The 18,714-nt window shown below is 42.9% G+C and overlaps 1 protein-coding gene across 4 annotated transcripts in view; it reads right to left on the bottom strand.

Moving 5' to 3' along the window:
* Nucleotides 1-18,714, bottom strand: part of LOC123991159 (NEDD4-like E3 ubiquitin-protein ligase WWP1) — a 57,496-nt gene that overhangs the window by 24,558 nt on the left and 14,224 nt on the right. For all 4 annotated transcript variants that reach the window (XM_046292432.1, XM_046292430.1, XM_046292429.1 and 1 more), the window contains exons 2-6: nt 16,843-16,902; nt 11,951-12,180; nt 3,564-3,688; nt 3,074-3,214; nt 2,872-2,938 (exon numbers count right to left, since the gene is read on the bottom strand). In XM_046292432.1, coding sequence (XP_046148388.1) covers nt 2,872-2,938; nt 3,074-3,214; nt 3,564-3,688; nt 11,951-12,159 — 542 coding nt within the window. In that variant the 5' untranslated portion in view covers nt 12,160-12,180; nt 16,843-16,902. The remainder of the gene's footprint in view (nt 1-2,871; nt 2,939-3,073; nt 3,215-3,563; nt 3,689-11,950; nt 12,181-16,842; nt 16,903-18,714) is intronic.

Below are 18,714 nucleotides of genomic sequence, written 5' to 3'. Positions count from 1 at the left end.
CACGTCTCGGAGCTCTACAGACAATTTCTTTGAATTTTGCTCTGACGTGTACTGTCACCTCTGGGACCTTATCCACACGCACACCTTTCCAAATCATGTCCAATACATTTTATTTACCACAGGTGGACTCCAATCAAGTTGTAGAAACATCTCAATGATGATCTATGGAAACAGGATGCACCTGAGCTCAATTTCAAGTCTCACAGCAAAGTTTCTAAATACTTGTGTAAAAATAGGGTATTTCTGCTTTATATTTTTTGCAAGTTTTATAAAAACCTGTTTTTGCTTTATCATTATAGGGATTGTGCCTAGATATATTTTTTTAAACTATACCATTTTAGAATAAGGCTGTAATGAAATAAAATGGAGAAAGTCAAGGGGCCTGAAAACTTTTCAAATGCACTGAAGGTACAAAGAGACTGAAACTTTTTCAATAAACCGTGAAATAAATATCAAGTAAAATATCAGTACAAATAGATAGGGCTGGGCAGTATACCGTATTTTACTATACTGTATACCAGTATTGATAAATGGACCAGTTTGAGTTTTTACTTAACCTTTAAAATGTAATTTCAATGTTTGGTTTGTTAAATGTGATACACAACTCCGGCGTTTAGAGTTTACCCCATTTGATACTGGAGTCCTCTCCCTCTCCTCCTGCATGCCGCTAAACACACCAAGCCGTACCCCGTTACTCAAAGAGAAAGCTGTTGCGTGACCACAGAGCCACGGGCACTGCCATTCACTTAGCATGGTCAGATGAATGCAACTATGTTGGTAACATGCTGCTTTCAACAAGCGTTCAAAGATTACACAAACTAACAGTGTATCCTACGGTCAGCAAACTACTGTCTGCTCGTTGTCTTTTCTGTTAGTTCGTCTTTTCTTAGCAAGGTGCTGCCACTATATTACAATTGGAATCACTATATTTTCATGATTTCAACAGTTCAATTAACTAGGCCTAGGTGTTTTGCCCATATCATACTGCGTGGCAGAGTCTACTTGAGTATTTCTGTTTGGAGTTGAATTGAACAGTATAAAATAAAAATGAAGACTGATTTTCAATGGGGCTATCATGTATGTGTTGCAACCCTAAGATCATGAACTACTCAAAGCATTTTTCCAACGTTTATTTTTTAAACATAAGATACCATTTCAAAAAATATATATATTTTTTAATTGGTATGGGTTTCAAATATATATATATATCCATATCGCCTAGCCCTACAAATAGGACATGGCAAATAAGGATGTAATGCTGAGTTATCATCCACATATGCAGAGACAGATCCTATGACCTATGTGATGGGGGGGTTAAACATGGGGCAGTAGGCTAGACTCCCCATCATGTGTCAGGAGGCCCCTCGTTTAGACAAACCACGACGCGTCTTCCCACAACACAATGGGGGTGATGAATCACTGTCTGAAAGCACTACTAATGATGGAGCGTGCCTGACAGCACTCTCTCTGTAGACTAGTGTGTGTGGTGTTTTGAGTCTGTTCTAAAAATATCTAAAAATATCTGTTTTCTGACCAGGATAACAGCACCACCACAGTACCTCAGAGCAGCAAGCAGAAACGTTACCACCTCCACTAACCCTCTTCCTGTTTTTCAGGCAGGTCACGCACATGCAGCCAACTCCACTTCCTCTGTAACAATGCTTCTGTGGCACTTCAGAGTACAGAGGGTATGTGAATGCGTCTATGTGAGTGTGCGTGCGTCTGTGTGTGAGGGAAGGACTTGTGATGCCAGTCTTTCAGAGTGGGAGTAAATGGAGCTTGGGCGCTCCCCACCCTGCGTATGTCCTGTTCTGTACGGGGCACTAGTGACGCAGTCCTTGTTCTGAGAAGAGGCAACGCTTTGTGACATTGAGGCTATTGTCATGCAGGGCAGAGGACGAGGGAGAGAGGAGGGGGCAGGGTGTTATGGTGATGAAACAGGCAAGACTGAAGGAGAGCCTTTGTGTTGGTTCACAAGGTTGTTTCTGCACTCATTGCCACAGACAGACAGACCCCAGGGACAGATGTAACTAGCCTACATGAGGCAGGCAGCACATACAGTATATTGCGCCACAATGTGGACAACCCAAACACACCACTAACACAATCAGAGTCTGGGCAGCGTTTTTGCTGGAGGTGGGCACACACACACACACACACACTATCCACAGTAGGTTGTGTATACTGTGACAGTCAGGCCTAGTGGGACAGTGGATGTGTTTTAACAGCTGGGAGAAGGGGCACAGGGGCTATAGGAAGTGTAGGAGAGAGGGCGAAAGGGGGGAGACGGAGAGAGGGACAAAGCAAGTGCAAAGGCAGTGTATGCAGTCATCACAGGCTGGACGCAGCAGTAACTGCAATGCAGATGAAGTCTGTCTGCCATCTCCTTCACCTCCCGGTCTGAATAAATTGCCAACATCCACTTTGAGGATTCTAATAAAACACATATTAGCCCTGTTAACTGCACTTCGACAGAGTGAGTGAGATCAAGATCAGGGTTGTGGCAAGGCCTGCATACAAACTGTCCTGATTTAGGGACAGAGGGAGACAGAGGGACAGAACATGTGCAGTCGGAGCTCTGATAAATTACACGGTGAGAGTTCTACTATCCCAGGCTTCTTAGAACGCGCCAAGAGCCGGACAAATATAGTCCCTACCACAATGATGTAAGGCAGGAAAACTGGGGCTCTATCGGTGTGTGTGTGAAGACCGCATTGCCTTTCAGCATTGGTTTATGGTTGCCTCCAATATAAGCGGCACCACATTTTCTGCTGATAAAATTATTTCCGCCGCCATCTAAACCAAACGTCTCTGCTGACTCAGTGCCCATTCATTCACAACATGGTTTTCTGCCAGGAGATCTTATCTTACCTGCTGGGAGCCCTTGATGGAGTGTCCCCTCCATTTTCATGAATGGCATCACCGTTCTGATGGACTTCTGAAAGGGAGGCGAAGGCACTGTTATCCTAAACAATATTCTACAACTAAACACGCATACATACTATAAATAAATCCAAAAGGTATGACGACAAGCCACACGCATACTAAAACAGACAGACACAGCGGTACTCACTGGTAGAGGTGGCAGCGTTGCCGTTGAGCAGTTGTTCCTGGTTGACGGTCAGACCGTCTAGGAACACGGTCAGCTCTCCCGTAGCAACCACGGCCCCCTTATTGTCCAGCACCAGCTTCAACACCTCCTTCACGTTCTCCACTGAGGAGGGAGGGGAGACATGGCAGAGACAGGGGAGAAAGGAGGAGATGGGGACAGGGCATGGCAAAGACAGGATGGAACACAGCTATTAGTAACTCATTAGCGAGAAAATGTCTGATACAGTATTTGAGGCCCTACTTGAAACAGCATTCTTTCTAAACCATTTACTGTGGAATACTGTGCCCAACAGCAGAAAGGCATACTGCAGTTCATCCTGAAGAGCAAGAACTAATTATTTCAGGGGAAATAATATCAGAGCTGATATCCTGTTGCCTATTGACATTGTTCTTGTCAAGGTTGGAACATAAAAAGGAGGAATAAGAGATGAGGCGGGTTGCCAACTACGTACATTTCCTGTCGTGCTGCTCCAAGGCCTGGAGGAGGTCCAGAGTGGCTTTCCCCAGGAGAGCATCAGCCTTCAGGGTGTGGTGACTCCACACCTTAAAGTCCACCTGCGTGTGTGGCCTGACATTTCTGCAACACAGCACAGAGGTCACACATCAACTATACCGCATGCACACGCAAGTGCGCATACACACAGAAAGTGACCTGGACACCTGTTAGACTACTCAAGTGTTCATTCTTTATAAAGCAGTAATGTGCATCCAAGCCAATTTTCGCCTTGGGAGCAAGCATGTTTTACTTATATCTTACACCAACTAACTAGTGGTTTCTTTATCCAATTCTTCAGATATAGAAATAAACTACTAGCACTATTACAGCGCATTCAGTGCTGATATGCTTTTCAGGATGCATAGCATGCATTACAAACAGTCACAACATCACCATGACTCAATGCAATGATTGTAGGGCCTGTTACCCCACTAATTAAACTTTAAGTGGCTCCACTGGTCAATGGGCAGACAAAAAAACAGGTTTCCATCCAACCATTTCATGCAGATTAATTACCCGACGTGAAAAAAAAGTCACAACTAGGCTTAAGGAAACATGGAATGCCTGAAAAATTTTATAAAATGTGGACAGACAATTTAAATCATTCGACAGGGTGGGATTTTTTTGTGCCTGTAAAATGAGTTATTCATTATTTTTATGTGCACTACGTTAACACACACACTTTATTCCCAATAAATCAGTTTGATGGAAACATGTCTGGTGGGAAAATGTGAAGTGTTATCCAGATTTTTGAATATTCGCTTGAAAACGTGTCACCAACTGGAGGAAAACTTAGCTACAGACAGCCAGCCAGACAGGATCTTCTTGTGACTTCTAGCAAGGTGTCACAACCTGGGGTGATATGCAGCATTTGATAATAATTGTAATTGTTTTTCAGCAATCCTTAGAAGGGCTCCCTCGTCAATCTGAACACGTCTCCCGTCGTCTGGGCACAGCCACTGACAGCGCTCTAATCCAAATCAGCTCTATACACAGGACACTCTTTAACAGGGAGAGGTCTCAGCGGTCTGTCTGTGGCATACACATCTGAAGGGAGACTCAGGTGTCCGCCTTGTCGTTACCCTGCTAAGACTTCAAAGAGTTGTGTTTAGTCATTGATTTCAAATCGCACCTCCATGATATACTAGGACTATTGCATTGGCCATTTCCCTTGACAATTACAATTTCTTGAGCCTTTCGCAAACGCTTGTTTTTGGTCACACTCCCTCTCCCAGACCACTTTTCCTCCTCTGCAGATCAGACTGGTTAGTATTCCTCACACGGGCACGGGTCCCTTCCCCCTCAGAGAGCGACTGAGGGCTGCCTCTGACTGCAGAATAAAGAACTACCCTGGTCTATAGAAACACAGGCAACCAAGAAGAGAGAGAGTGCAAGAATGAGAGATGAGCGTTAAGACAACAGAGACGACCAGAAAGCGTGCAGAGGCAGACGGAAGTAAACAACAAAAAAAGACAAAAGGTAGTAAACACATCCAGATTGTGCCCCAAATGGCATCCCCTGGCCTAGTCGTTTAGGTCAAAAGAAGTGCACTATATAGGGAATAGAGTGCTATTTGGGACACATTTCCAGTAAATCCTTCTAGAAGCAGTTTGATTAAAGGAAAAGCTGATAGCTAACCAAGTGTGTTTAACGCCAATGCAAATGGTGGCCCTCTCGCTGCATTCAGAAAATACAGTGCAATATACCAGCAGTGTTTTGCACTAGTGTCAGCTGTCTGCAGACTCACTTTCAGCCAGGTACTTTTTCCCACTTAAAGTACCCATTGATAGAACTGGTGATGAAGAGAAACACTCCTGGTTTAACAGTCTGCCCCACCTCTTGGTACAAGGGTGTGTGTGTTGTGTGTGCTGAGGTTGGTTGCATCGGAATTTCTTCACATGGAGTGTGGCAACGACGAGTCAAAATCCACTTAGCCCATTGTTCTCTGGCACATTAATGTATTAATTTTCCTGTGCACGGTCCGACATTAACATCTCGTCATTCATTAAAAATCCTACAATCCCCCCCCCCCATTTTGTCTTTCATAGTTGCAGTGTACCTATGATGAAAATTACAGGCCTCTCATCTTTTTAAGTGGGAGAACTTACACAATTGGTGGCTGACTAAATACCTTTTACCCCACTGTATGAGATGAGTAAAGCAGTATGTTAACATTATTAAAAAGTGACTCGTGTTCCATTAAAGTGGCCAATGAATCCAAGTCTATGTATATGGGGCAGCAGTCTATAAGGTGGAGGGTTGAGTAACCGGGTGGAAGCCGGCTATTTAACAGTCTGATGGCCTTGAGATAGAAGCCGTTTTGTCCCAGCTCTGTTCCGTCCCAGCATTGATGCACCTGTACTGACCTCACTTTCTGGATGAAAGCAGGGTGAACAGGCCGTGGCTTGGGTGGTTGAGGTCTTTGATCTTGATCTTATTTTTGGCCTTCCTGTAACATCAGGTGCTGTAGGTGTAATAGAGGGCGTCTTGAGAGCCCTGCGGTTGCGGGCGGTGCAGTTGCCGTATGAGGCGGTGATACATCCTGACAGGATGCGCGCAATTGTGCATCTGTAAAACGGAGGGTTTTAGGGGCCAAGACAAATTTCTTCATCCGCCTGAGGTTGAAGAGGCGCTGTTGCTCCTTCACCACACCGTCTGTTTGGGTAGACCATTTCAGATCGTCAGTGATGTGTACGCCGAGGAACTTGAAGCTTTTCACCTTCTCTGCAGTTCGGTTGATGTGGATAGGGGCGTGCTCCCTCTGCTGTTTCCTGACATTGAGTGAGAGGTTATTTTCCTGGTGCTACTCTCCCAGGGCCCTCACCTCCTCCCTGTAGGCCATCTCGTCATGGTTGGTAATCAGGCCTACTACTGTTGTGTCGTCTGCAAACTTGATAAACTACAGATAAATCCAACAGGAGAATGTGAGTGATGAAAGTTGAACAGAGGATATCAATCTCTGCAGAATAAATACTTGGACCAGCTTCTTTTCTTTTATTTAAGTTGAATAAAAATGTACGCTATTTTCTGGCAATTGTGCCGTTACTTTGTGCCAGATATTAAGACGACAAACCATTATAAAATGGCCCATTTGTGAGATTATAGAAATTACAAGTCAGAGCACAACAGTATGAGTACTCCCTCTTAGACGAGGTGACTTTAAAACCAATATGTTTGCCTGTATTTACCCCAACAAATGAAATGCTAATTAGCTGCTAATTTGGCTATCATAAAGAAATACAAATGCAATGATGATCTGGACGAGACTACCGAATCAAGGCAAAGGTCAGAATCTTTGGATCGGCCTCCCGAGTGACGCAGTGGTCTAAGGCACTGCACCGCTAGTTGTGCCACTCGAGATCCTGGTTGAGTCCAGGATCTGTCGCAGCCAGCCGCAACCGGGAGACCTATGGGGCGGAGCACAACTGGCCCAGCGTCGTCCGGGTTAGGGGAGGGTTTGGCCGGCAGGGATCTTCTTGTCCCGTCGCGCTCTAGCAACTCCTGTGAGGGGCCAGGCCAATGCAAGCTGACACGGTCACCAGGTGTATAGTGTTTCCTCTGACACACCGAGTCCGTACGGGAGTTGCAGCGATGGGACAAATTTGGGGAGAAAAAGGGGTAAAAGGTTAAGAAAAACATCTCTGGATTAACTATCAAATGTTAGCTAAATGTAGTAATTAATAAATTGCCAACATTTATTTACATGTTAGCAAAGGTGCCAGCTAGAGATGTGCAGGTGCTTGCAGGAAATTGTAGTCTTGCGTGATGTCTAACTTTGACAACAATTAGCATTTTCGAATAAAGAGACAAAAATATTGATAAAAGTCAACTTGCCCGAGAGATGTACATAGTTATCAAAATATCCCGCCAGGGTAATGCTACACAAAGCAACTCTTATTTGAAGTGTTTTTAAAAATGAATGTAACCATTTCCGTGTTTGACCGCTAGGTTGACATCTCCACTGTGGGGCTCTATTGTCATAGGCTACAGCAGGGTTTCCTAAACTCAGTCCTCAGTACCCAAGGGGTTCACGTTTTGGTTGTCTTAACACTACAAGGCGGATTTCAAATTAAGACAAAAAACAAAAACGTGCACACCTTGGGGTCCTGATGACAGAGCTTGAGAAATGCTGGAATACAGACTAAAATGACTGCAATTCAAATTTGCCATGGTTTTCTTACCTAGACGCAGGTAGCCTATAGCCCTACATCTAATTTCAGATTGCCTACATGTTGCGTAGGCTAAACGCTTTAGCAGCTTGCTTAGTTAAAATTGACAAACTAATTCATTCAACATGAATAGTGAGGCGATTTCTAAGAAAGAAGTGATTGTGTTGCCCAATAGCCTGCAGGAAAAGGCTACAGAGGATGGGGTTGTAATTTCAAATCAATGAATCAAATAACATGAACTGAATATGTTTGTCAACAACAGTGTTTCTTCTGTAGCCTATTCCGACTTAACATCAATTTAATTAAACAAGTCCATTAATATGCATAATAGAGTTATAGGCTATTTATTAAATATGTTTACTAGCTCCGGTTAGGCTACACAAGTGGCACAAATTGATTTGCAAGGACTTTAACATATTTATCAAATGGTGGGCTACAATGGCATATCATTTAATAGGATACTTGGATGGCCAACAGATGCAAATGTATTATTGGCCACATTTAATGGAATTTTCCAGAGGAACCCCCCCGCAATAAAATGTTCCCTATAATAGGAGCACGCAAAGGAGTTCTGAGCATGTGTAAAACACTTCGCTTGATGAGGCTTTCCATGAGCAAAGTAGACATTAAAATGCCATTTAAACCACCTCCAAGCAACTTTTTCTAATGTGCTCTAGTGCACCCCTAGTAGTTTTCCAGTACAATATCACCGTTATTTCTTGATGCGCATCAGTTCTAGCGTGTTAATATGTTTTATGGAAAATAGGTTGGAAAGTAATAGGTAATAGTCTCCATAAATGACAATCTACAACTGGTAAGTCCTGTCTGCTCGGTCTCCTCTCACATGACTCAGCTGCAGCACTCTCAAACACTCCTGCGCTCACTACCTGATCGTGAAATATATTGGAAGAGAAATGCCATGGCATTCACCGTGCAACTTAGAAGTAGCTCAAAAACCTGCAACCAATACATTTTCACCCGCAACATTGTTTTCATAAAGTAGCCTAATTTTGCGGGAAAATCAAGGACATGGCAACCCTGCCTAGCATTCCTCTTGGCAAGCAGACTATAGCCATGTCAATATCTCTTTTTGGAACGTCTGTCTTAAAAGGGAAGCGTCCTATTCTCAAATCACATACCAATTTAGAAACAAAAATGAATGCAATTAATACAACAAAGAACAGAGTAATGACTTGCAATGTTAAAGTATACATACACTACATGACCAAAAGTATGTAGACACCTGCACGTCAAACATATCAATCCAAAATCATGGGCATTAATATGGAGTTGGTCCCCCATTTGCTGCTTTAACAGACTCCTCTCCAGGGAAGGCTTTCCACTAGATGTTGGAACATTGTGCCTGAATGGAAGCAAGTCCCCCCAGCAATTGCATTAGTGAGGTTGGGCACCAGTCAAGTTCTTCCACACCAATCTCAACAAACCATTTCTGGATGGGACCTCGCTTTGTGGATAGGGGAATTGTCATGCTGAAACAGGTAAGGGCCTTCCCCAAACTGTTACCAAAGTTGGAAGCACAGAATCGTCTAGAATGTCATAGTATGATGTAGCGTTACAATTTCCCTTCACTGGAATTAAGGGGCCTAGCTCAAACCAGCCCATTACACCTCCTCCACCAAACTTTACAGTTGGCACTATGTAGTCGGGCAGGTAGTGTTCTCCTGGCATCTGCCAAACCCATATTCGGCCGTCGGACTGCAAGCTGGTGAAGTGTGATTCATCACTCTAGAGAAGTCCAAAGGCGGCGAGCTTACACCGCTCTGGCCGACACTTGTCATTATGCATGGTGATCTAAGCTTGTGCTGTTATTGTGAAGTGGAAACGTCTAGGAGCAACAATGGCTCAGCCGCAAAGTGGTAGGTCACACAAACTCACAGAACAGCACCGCCGAGTGCTGAAGCACTTAAAAATAATCTACCCTCGGTTGCAACACTCCTTACCAAGTTTCAAACTGCCTCTGGAAGAAATGTCAGCAAAATAACTGAAGCTCGTCGAACAGTTCTTGTGCTGACATTTCAACCAGAGGCAGTTTGAAACCTAGTAATGAGAGTTGCAGCTTATTTTTACGCACTATTCGCTTCAGCACTCGGCGGTGCTGCTTTGTGAGCTTGTGTGGCCATTGTTGCTCCTAGACATTTCCACTTCACAATAACAGCACTTACAGTTGACCGGGGTAGCTCTAGCAGAGGAGAAATTTGACAAACTAACTTGTTACTAAGACTGTGCCATGTTGAAAGTGCCATGTTGAAAGTTACTGAGCTCAGTAAGGCCATTCTACTGCCAATTCTATATAAAATAGCTAAATGATCCATGGTACAACAATCTTAAAACAATTCCATATGTTAGCAGAGCGAAAGCATACAAACCTATAGGCCCTGCATGACCCCAATGCATTTAAGAACTACACCATGCCAGGGCCAGCAAAAATTATGTTCGGACCAGTAGATTTTTGGTAAAATGGCGCGATCGGGCCAGAGAGAAAAAAAAGTCAACGTTGGACCATGGTGTGTTTCATAGGCAGCCACAGAGTGGTGGCACATAGGCTGACTGCTTTGATTGACGAACAGCAAGCTGGACTCGTTAATTTTTTTATGTTAAAAAGGTGTCAAAATGACTGAATTAAAGTCCCTCATAAATCCTTACCATTCATAAATCATACAACGTAGTTATATATATAATAATATAATAATTATAATTATATATTGATACCATGGAGATAATTATATCTCCATGGTATCAATTCAGGACAACTAAACTAAAGATCCCATTTGTATTTTCGATATGAAGTCCATAAGGACTTGCAAGACATTAAAGTGAGTGACTCGTCAGTAGCCGATCGAATTGCATCGTTAAGAGAGCTTTTCATTTGGCTCCATAATTTGCATACTGGTAGGCTTTTTGCCAATTACCTGCTGTTAAATTAAGTCAGGAGACTATTACAGGATGCTTTAAAGGCCCTTTTGCATTCAAAATTATTTTTGTCCTATCTTACAACAGCTGATGAAACCAACACTGAAACTGTATCAGTGTTATTTCCTGACAGTTGCTGGTTGAAAATACAATCTAGCATTAGAATGTACTAGAGGCCACCATAATAGAGCTTGTTTAAGAACCAGTGGACTTTGACTTGAAGGCCACAGTGGAGCTTCAGACAAGTAGCTAGCTACTCCTATAACATGTAGCATACACAAAAACAAACCAAAAAAACAGAGCCCTGGTGCTTGTCCGAGATAAATTACCCCATCATGGCAATTAGCGGCCTGGTGAATGAGTTTGAGGGCAAGTTTGAAATGGCATCCTTTTGCATTAATAGTGCACTACTTTTGAGCAGGCCCATAGGGCTCTGGTCAAAACTAGTGCACTATTCATACGGGATAAGGTGTCATTTGGAACACAACCTGACATTTGGCTTTGACTCATTAAAGCCAGAGAACCATAAAAGCTGCTAGGTTACAGGCAGCTCTGCTGGAGCTGTAACTGAACAGATACAGAAGGATCTTTTCAGCAAAGTTCAAACCTCCGCACCAACAAGGGAAATAAAACAATAAAGCCAACAGGGTCTTTTTGGGAACAGAGTGTTCAGAGGAAAGATATAGTATGTCTGCTTTGGTTTTTCAATCATCGTCATTTCCTTGTGCTGTAGGCCATCTGCCCAGATTGGATGACATCTGCCCAGATTGGATGAAGTATTTGGAGATATTCAGACTGCTCAGACTTCTAGTAGTTAGTCAGCTCTCCCACAAGCCCACTAAGTGTTCCAATGAATCCACACTGTTCCCATCTCAGAACCACCCCCAGATAAGTAAGACCTTTGCCAAAATTCATCTTTTGTGTTTAACCACAAATGCTCAGACATCATGTGTAGCCTGGATCCTGCTAAATATTTAAAAAAGTCTAGATTCTTTCTCCCTCTCGTCTTCCTATTCCAGTACAGAACCGTTTAGGTTGAAGAAGCACTACAGAAAACGATTCATACCGAATTAACACACCATTGGTCTAACTCTAAAAAGAGTGAGACTTGATTCAGAAAGGAATACAACGTTGCTAGAGCATACCAAACAGACCACAGTAAGTGATTAAGGTGGTGAGCGAATTAAATGGGCTACTCACGACACCCATTAAGAACACACACACAGAAGGTAGGGTTCCTTACAGAGTGAGCAGCTCATCCCACTTGGGGTTGGAGGAGCTGTGGGACTTTGCCGTGCGGCGCGACTCCCCTTCCGCTGTCACCTCCACATAGATGGATGTCCCAAACAAGCTCTTCTTCCGCTTGAGTTTGGCACAGGCAACGACGGCATGTAGCTGCGACGTCGGTCCGTGGTTATTGCTACACTCCGTTCTGGAAGAGGCCGTGGCCATGTCATACACCACAGTGGAAGCCTGAAGACAAAAAAAACAAAGGTGGTCAAAACGAGGACAACCTTAACTTCTTTGGGGTAGGGGGCTGTATTTTCATGTCCGGATGAAAAGCGTGCACAGAGTATACCTGCCTGCTCCTCAGGCCCAGATGCTAGGATATGCATATTATTAGTAGATTTGGACAGAAAACATTGAAGTTTCTAAAACTGTTTGAATGTCTGAGTATAAACAGAACTCCTAGGGCATGCAAAAACCAGAAGAAAAAAATCCAAAACAGGAAGTGGGAAATCTGAGGTTTGTAGGTTAAGTCTTAGCCTATCCAATATACAGTGTCTGTGGGATCATATTGCACTTCCCAAGGCTTCCACTAGATGTCAACAGTCTTTAGAACCTTGTTTGATGGTTCTACTGTGAAGTGGGGGTGAATGAGAATGGAATGAGTCAGAGGTCTGCCAGAGGCCATGTGCTCAGTCAGGCGCGCTCGTGAGAGTTAGCTCTTCACTTTTAATTACTAAAGACAAAGGAATTCTCTGGTTGAAACGGTATTGAAATTTTGATAAAAACATCCTAAAAATTTATTATATACACACACATCATTTGACATGTTTCTACGAACTGCAATATAACCGACTTTGTCTGGACCTAGTGCCTGCGCATTTGGATTACTGTACTAAAAGCGAACGAAAAGGAGGTATTTGGACAAATTATTGACTTTCTCGAACAAAACTAACATTTATTGTGGAACTGGGATTCCTGGGAGTGCATTCTGATGGGAGATCAAAGGTACGTGAATATTTATAATGCTATTTCTGACTTTTAACATGGCGGGTATCTGTATTGAAAATAAGACACAGCGTTTGCATTAAGGTGTTTATTTAATTCCACGTATAACGGTTGTATTTTCATCAACATTTATGATGATTATTTCTGTAAATTGACATTGCACTTCCACCAGATGTTGGAGGCAAAACATAACTCAAAGTAAACGTTGATTTTTGGATATAAATATTAACTTTATCGAACAAAACATACATGTATTGTGTAACATGAAGTCCTATGAGTGCCATTTTATGAAGAGCAAAGGTTAGTGATACATTTTTCCTCTTTTTGGCTGGAAAAATGTTTGTTTTTTTGTGACTAGGTACTGACCTAACATAACTCGCAAGGTATGCTTTTGTCGTAAAGCCTTTTTGAAATCGAACACTGTGGTGGGATTGACAAGTTTCTTTAAAATGGTGTATAATACATGTATGGTTGAGGGATTTTAATTATGAGATTTCTGTTTGAATTTGGCGCCCTGCACTTTCACTGGACGTTGGTCAGGTGGGACGTTAACCTCTCTAGGGTACGTGGGACACTAAGAAAAGTCACCAGCAATCTGAAACACTGATAGTGTCGTCGGAAAGTATTCAGACCCCATGACTTCGTCGCCTTTGTTACATTACAGGCTTATTCTAAAATTGATTAAATAAAACATTTATCAATATACACACACAATACCCCATAATGACAATGAGAAAATAGGTTAAGACATTTCTGCTAAATTGACCATAACAGAAATACCTCACATAAGTATCCAGACCCTTTACTATGAGGCTCGAAATTGAGCTCAGGTGCATCCTGTTTCCATTGATCATCCTTAAGATGTTTCTACAACTTGGAGTCAACTTGTGGTAAACTCAATTCATTGGACATGATTTGGAAAGGCATACACCTCTGGATATGGTGCTACTGTTGACAGTGCATGTCAGAACAAAAACCAAGCAATGAGGTCGAAGGAATTGTCCGTAGAGCTCCGAGGCAGGACTGTGTCGAAGCACAGATCTGGGGAAGGGTACCAACAAAAACAAAAATCAGCCGCATTGAAGGTTCGAGGATACAGCGGCCTCCATTCTTAAATGGAAGAAGTTTGGAACCACCAAGACTCTTCCTAGAGCTGGCCACCCGGTCAAACAACGCAATCAGGGGAATAGGGCCTTGTTCAGGGAGGTGACCAAGAACCCGATGGTCACTGACAGAGTTCCTCTGTGAAAGTGGGAGAACCTTCCAGAAAGACAACCATCTCTGCATCATTCCACCAATCTGGCATTTACAGTAGAGTGGCCAGACGGAAGCCACTTCTCAGTAAAAAGGCACATGACAGCCCACTGAGAGTTTGCCGAAACAAGATTCTCTGGTCTGACGAAACCACGATTTAACTCTTTGGTCTGAATGCCAAGTCTGGAGGAAACCTGGCACCATCCCTACGGGTCACTGCATGGTGGTGGCAGTATCATGCTGTGGGGATGTTTCGCAGCAGCAGGGACTGGGAGACTACTCAAGAGCGAGGCAAAGATGAACAGAGAAAAGAGATCCTTGATGAAAACCTGCTCAGGACCTCAGACTGGGGTGAAGGTTCAGCTTCCAACAGGACAACAACCCTAAGCACACAGCCAAGGCAACACAGGTCTGGCTTCGGGACAAGTCTCTTAATGTCCTTGAGTGGCCCAGCCAGAGCCCGGACTCTAACATCTCTGGAGAGGCCTGAAAACAGATGTGCAGTGACACTCCCCATCCAACCTGACAGAGCCAAGCTTGTAGCATCATACCCAAGACTTGAGGCTGTAATCTCTGCCAAAGGCACATCAAAGTACTGAGTAAAGGGTCTGAATACTTAAATGTAATTGTGTTTAATATTTAAAATTTGCAAACATAAAAAAATGTTTTTGCCTTGTCATTATGGGTATTGTGTGTAGATGGAAAAAACAATTTAATCACTCAATTTTAGAATAAGGCTAACATAAAATGTGGAAAATTCAAGGGGTCTGAAGACTTTCCAAATGCATGAATATGGGCTTCCAATTACAATACAATGAACTGTATTCGGACATTGAACTCCTTATCCATTAATGACTTGCCCCTGCAATAACTTTTGACTTTCATACTGGGTATCACAATACCAAGAATGACACCACAGCAACAAAAAAAATGAAGGTATATTAGCCAAATCTTTGGGCAATATAATCACAAGGGGGACATCAGCTGCGCTGATATACAGAGTTGATCCGTGAGACATTTGACAGAAATGGCAACCGGCGGAACAATACAACCTAAAATTTAGGTTGTCGTCACTGGCTTACCACACACAATAAATACCCAATAATGTCAAAGTGGAATTATGATCTATAAATTTGTACAAATTTATACAAAATTAAAAGTTGAAACGTCTTCAGTCAATAAGTATTCAACCATTTTGTTATGCAAGGCTAAATAAGTTGAGTAAAATTGTGCTTAAGTCACATAAGTTGCAATAATAGTGTTTAACATGATTTTTGATTAACTACCTCATCTCTGTACCCCACACACAATTATCTGTAAGGTCCCTCAGTCGAGCAGTGAATTTCAAACAGATTCAACCACAAAGACCAGAGAAGTTTTCCAATGCCTCGCAACGAAGTGCACCTATTGATAGGTGGGTGAGAGAAAGAAAAAGAAAAAAAACTTTGAGCATGGTGAAGTCACTAATTACACTTTGGTGGGTGGCATAATCTGTCAGATTCTCTGTAATGATATGGGAATAATAATTAATTTTTATTTTGTAAAGTAGTTTCTTACATCAAACACTGTCACCTTGTCTACTGGACAAGTGGACAAAAACAGGTTACTGTCAAGCTGCATGTTTTTTTAAATCTCAGAGAATGTATTGTAGGCTGAATGATAGAACAGCTATTTTAACATGTTTTAAATGTTAACATGTTAAAATGTTACGGGACTCATTTTCTTCATTGTTTTTGATGGGTAGGCCAATCTGCTAGGCCTACATTATGATCAAATAGTTAAGTGGGCAAGAAGGCTACTGTGGCTAACTTAAAAAGAGGGTACAGCCTCTGTTCACAGTAAACATGCGCTGGAAGCATTGCACCGAATTTTCACAACGTTCAAGCTTGCGCTCAGCAGACCAGAACTGATCTGTCAAAAATTTGAGGGAACATTGGTTATAGGTATGACTGTCATCAGCAAGGACTAGGGATTTTTTTTGGGGGGGCAAAGCACAGGCAAAATCATTGAGGAAAACCCATGTTTCGTCTGCTTTCCAACAGACACTGGGAGACAAATGAACCTTTCAGCAGGACAATAACCTAAAACACAAGGCCAAATAGAACAGTGGAGTTGCTTACCAAGACGACATTGAAATGTTCTGTGACTCAGTTGGACTTAAATTCAGCTTGAAAATCTATGGCCAGACTTGAAAAGGGCTGTCTAGCAATGATCAACAACCAACTTGACAGAACTTGAAGAATTTTTAAAAGAATGTGCAAATATTGCACAATCCAAGTGTGCAAAGCGCTTATTAGCCAGAAAGACTCACAGCTGTAATCGCTGGCAACGGTGATTCTAAAATGTATAGACTCAGGGGGGGTTGAATACTTATCCAATAAAATATATATATTTTTCTTTCATATTTATTTTTTATACAAATTTTGGAATGTTTGTTCCACTTTGACAGAGTATTTTGAGTTGCCAAAAAATGGCAATTAAATTAATTTTAATCCCACTTTTGTAACAACAAAATGTGGAAAAAGTCAAGGGGTGTGGATACATTCTGAAGGCACAGTACCTTTCGTATCCTTGGCTAACATGAGCTCGAGCTCACATCCAGGGGGGTAAAAAGTCATAGAATGGCACATTTACATGCCTACTCACGATTAGTGCGTTTTGCAGAACCCTCCGGATCCTCAGCCGACTCCGTGGCCCATGATTGCCCTGTAACAGGAGACCGGGAGTAGTTAGTCATGCACTGTCAGCTGTTATATTAACACTGATCTGGGTTGTGCAAAGAAGGCTTTAACCTAACAGAACCAGTCACAGGGAAAAGAAAAAAGGGGGAACTTTCTTTATCTGAACAAAGTGCTGATGTATGGTTTGTTTGGTGAAGAAGAGTGACAACATATGAATGTCCTTAAACTGCCAAGATAAAATGGTTACCACAAGATCCCTTCCCTTCCTGTCCAAACACAGATGGGGTGCTAGGAGTTGTGTACTCAGAAGCTGAGAGCCACAGACCCAGGCAGCTCCAAACTGATAACGGTGCAGATGGAGACGAGAGATGGAGCGCGGGCTAAGAAAATTATCCTTTGTCAGCATACATACGCCACCACCACTCAATTCTGAGGGAATAACACCACACAGACATAGCCATCTGATATTGCTACAAACAAAAATCACAGGAAAATCATGTTACTCACTGGCAAAGCAAAAGGACATGAAAACAGCCATAAACCATTATTATTAAAGTGCAGATATGCACACCAATTGTCTCAGACTGCCTCAAAGTGTAAAATACTCTCACGAGTAAACAGGGCAAGCAAGGGCATCATCTCAGAGCATTAAAGGCTGAGATGAGTGGCGCCAGAGGACTCCCAGCTGACTATGGGTGAAGTGCTGTTCATCAGGACAGGAGAAAGCCTCCATTGTCTTTAGACCAGGGGGATCAGGTCCCGCTTTTCCATATAATCAATAGGCTATGTATTATGATCTTCAGGCCCAAACTAATCCGAGATCAACACTCCAACTGTGAGATGCCTGATATAGATGGCCCCGGGGCTTCATCCAAACATCTCATGGAAGTCATTAGAGAGGGAGCAAAATCCAGAAGACCTTGAAGGGCACTTCACCCTATTCCAACACACTGCACTCGTCCCCTTCCCTCACTTCTACACGGCACTTTAGCAATCCTCTGCAAAACGCCTCTCAGTCCTTCACTCACCTTTTAACTCCTGTCCTCTCCTTCACACCACTGCTCTCCTGTACCCATCTGGCTGGCATAGGGGGACGGACGGTATGAGTCTGCCCTGCATTAGCTCCAGCTCAGCCGAGTGGCACAGAGACTACCAGCAGGCAGGCAAGATTTAAAAAAACCTTTCCCCGATCCCCTCCAAGCCTCAGTCTTGAGACACAGAGCAGCCCAACCAGAGGAGGATAGAAGACTAGGGGAGGATGTGGGAAGCGAAGTACAGGGGAGAGTGGGGATGTTGGCATCAGAACCAATGACACAGCATTACGGAGTGCATCTGCCATGGAAACCAACCAATGTCTGAGATTAACAACCACTGACCAGCTGAAAGAACAACCAAGAGACTTGCAGATTCATTACGCCTCCAGCTGTAACAGCGACATGACAGGGGAACAGATAGTTGGCATAACCTTAAAAGGTGAACCGGCGTGATATCTAGGGCTAGCACAATTACTGTATAACCGAAGGCTATGGATGAAGTCAGTCATGATAACCATTTTAAAAAATAACACTTTAAATAAGACGTTTACTTCCCGCTTTGCTCCTATGGGTACACTCGCAATATTCTGTCACGACGTTGGCCTGGGGGCAGGTTTATGACAGTCATAAACACCTCTTTCCCCCTTTTTCCTCTCTCTACCCTACTGATGTTACATTTGCAAACACGTTGGTTAACATAGAGATTCTGGGAATTAACTATATTCTGGTAATCCGACCAATGGAACATATGCGGTGGTACGTAATGAATATGATGTCAGTTCAGTTGTCATCAGAGACATTCA

The sequence above is a fragment of the Oncorhynchus gorbuscha genome, linkage group LG12 (assembly GCF_021184085.1).
Source record: "Oncorhynchus gorbuscha isolate QuinsamMale2020 ecotype Even-year linkage group LG12, OgorEven_v1.0, whole genome shotgun sequence".
Classification (NCBI taxonomy): domain Eukaryota; kingdom Metazoa; phylum Chordata; class Actinopteri; order Salmoniformes; family Salmonidae; genus Oncorhynchus; species Oncorhynchus gorbuscha.
The sequence above is the reverse complement of the archived record's forward strand: the minus strand, read 5'-3'. Positions and strand labels throughout refer to the sequence as shown.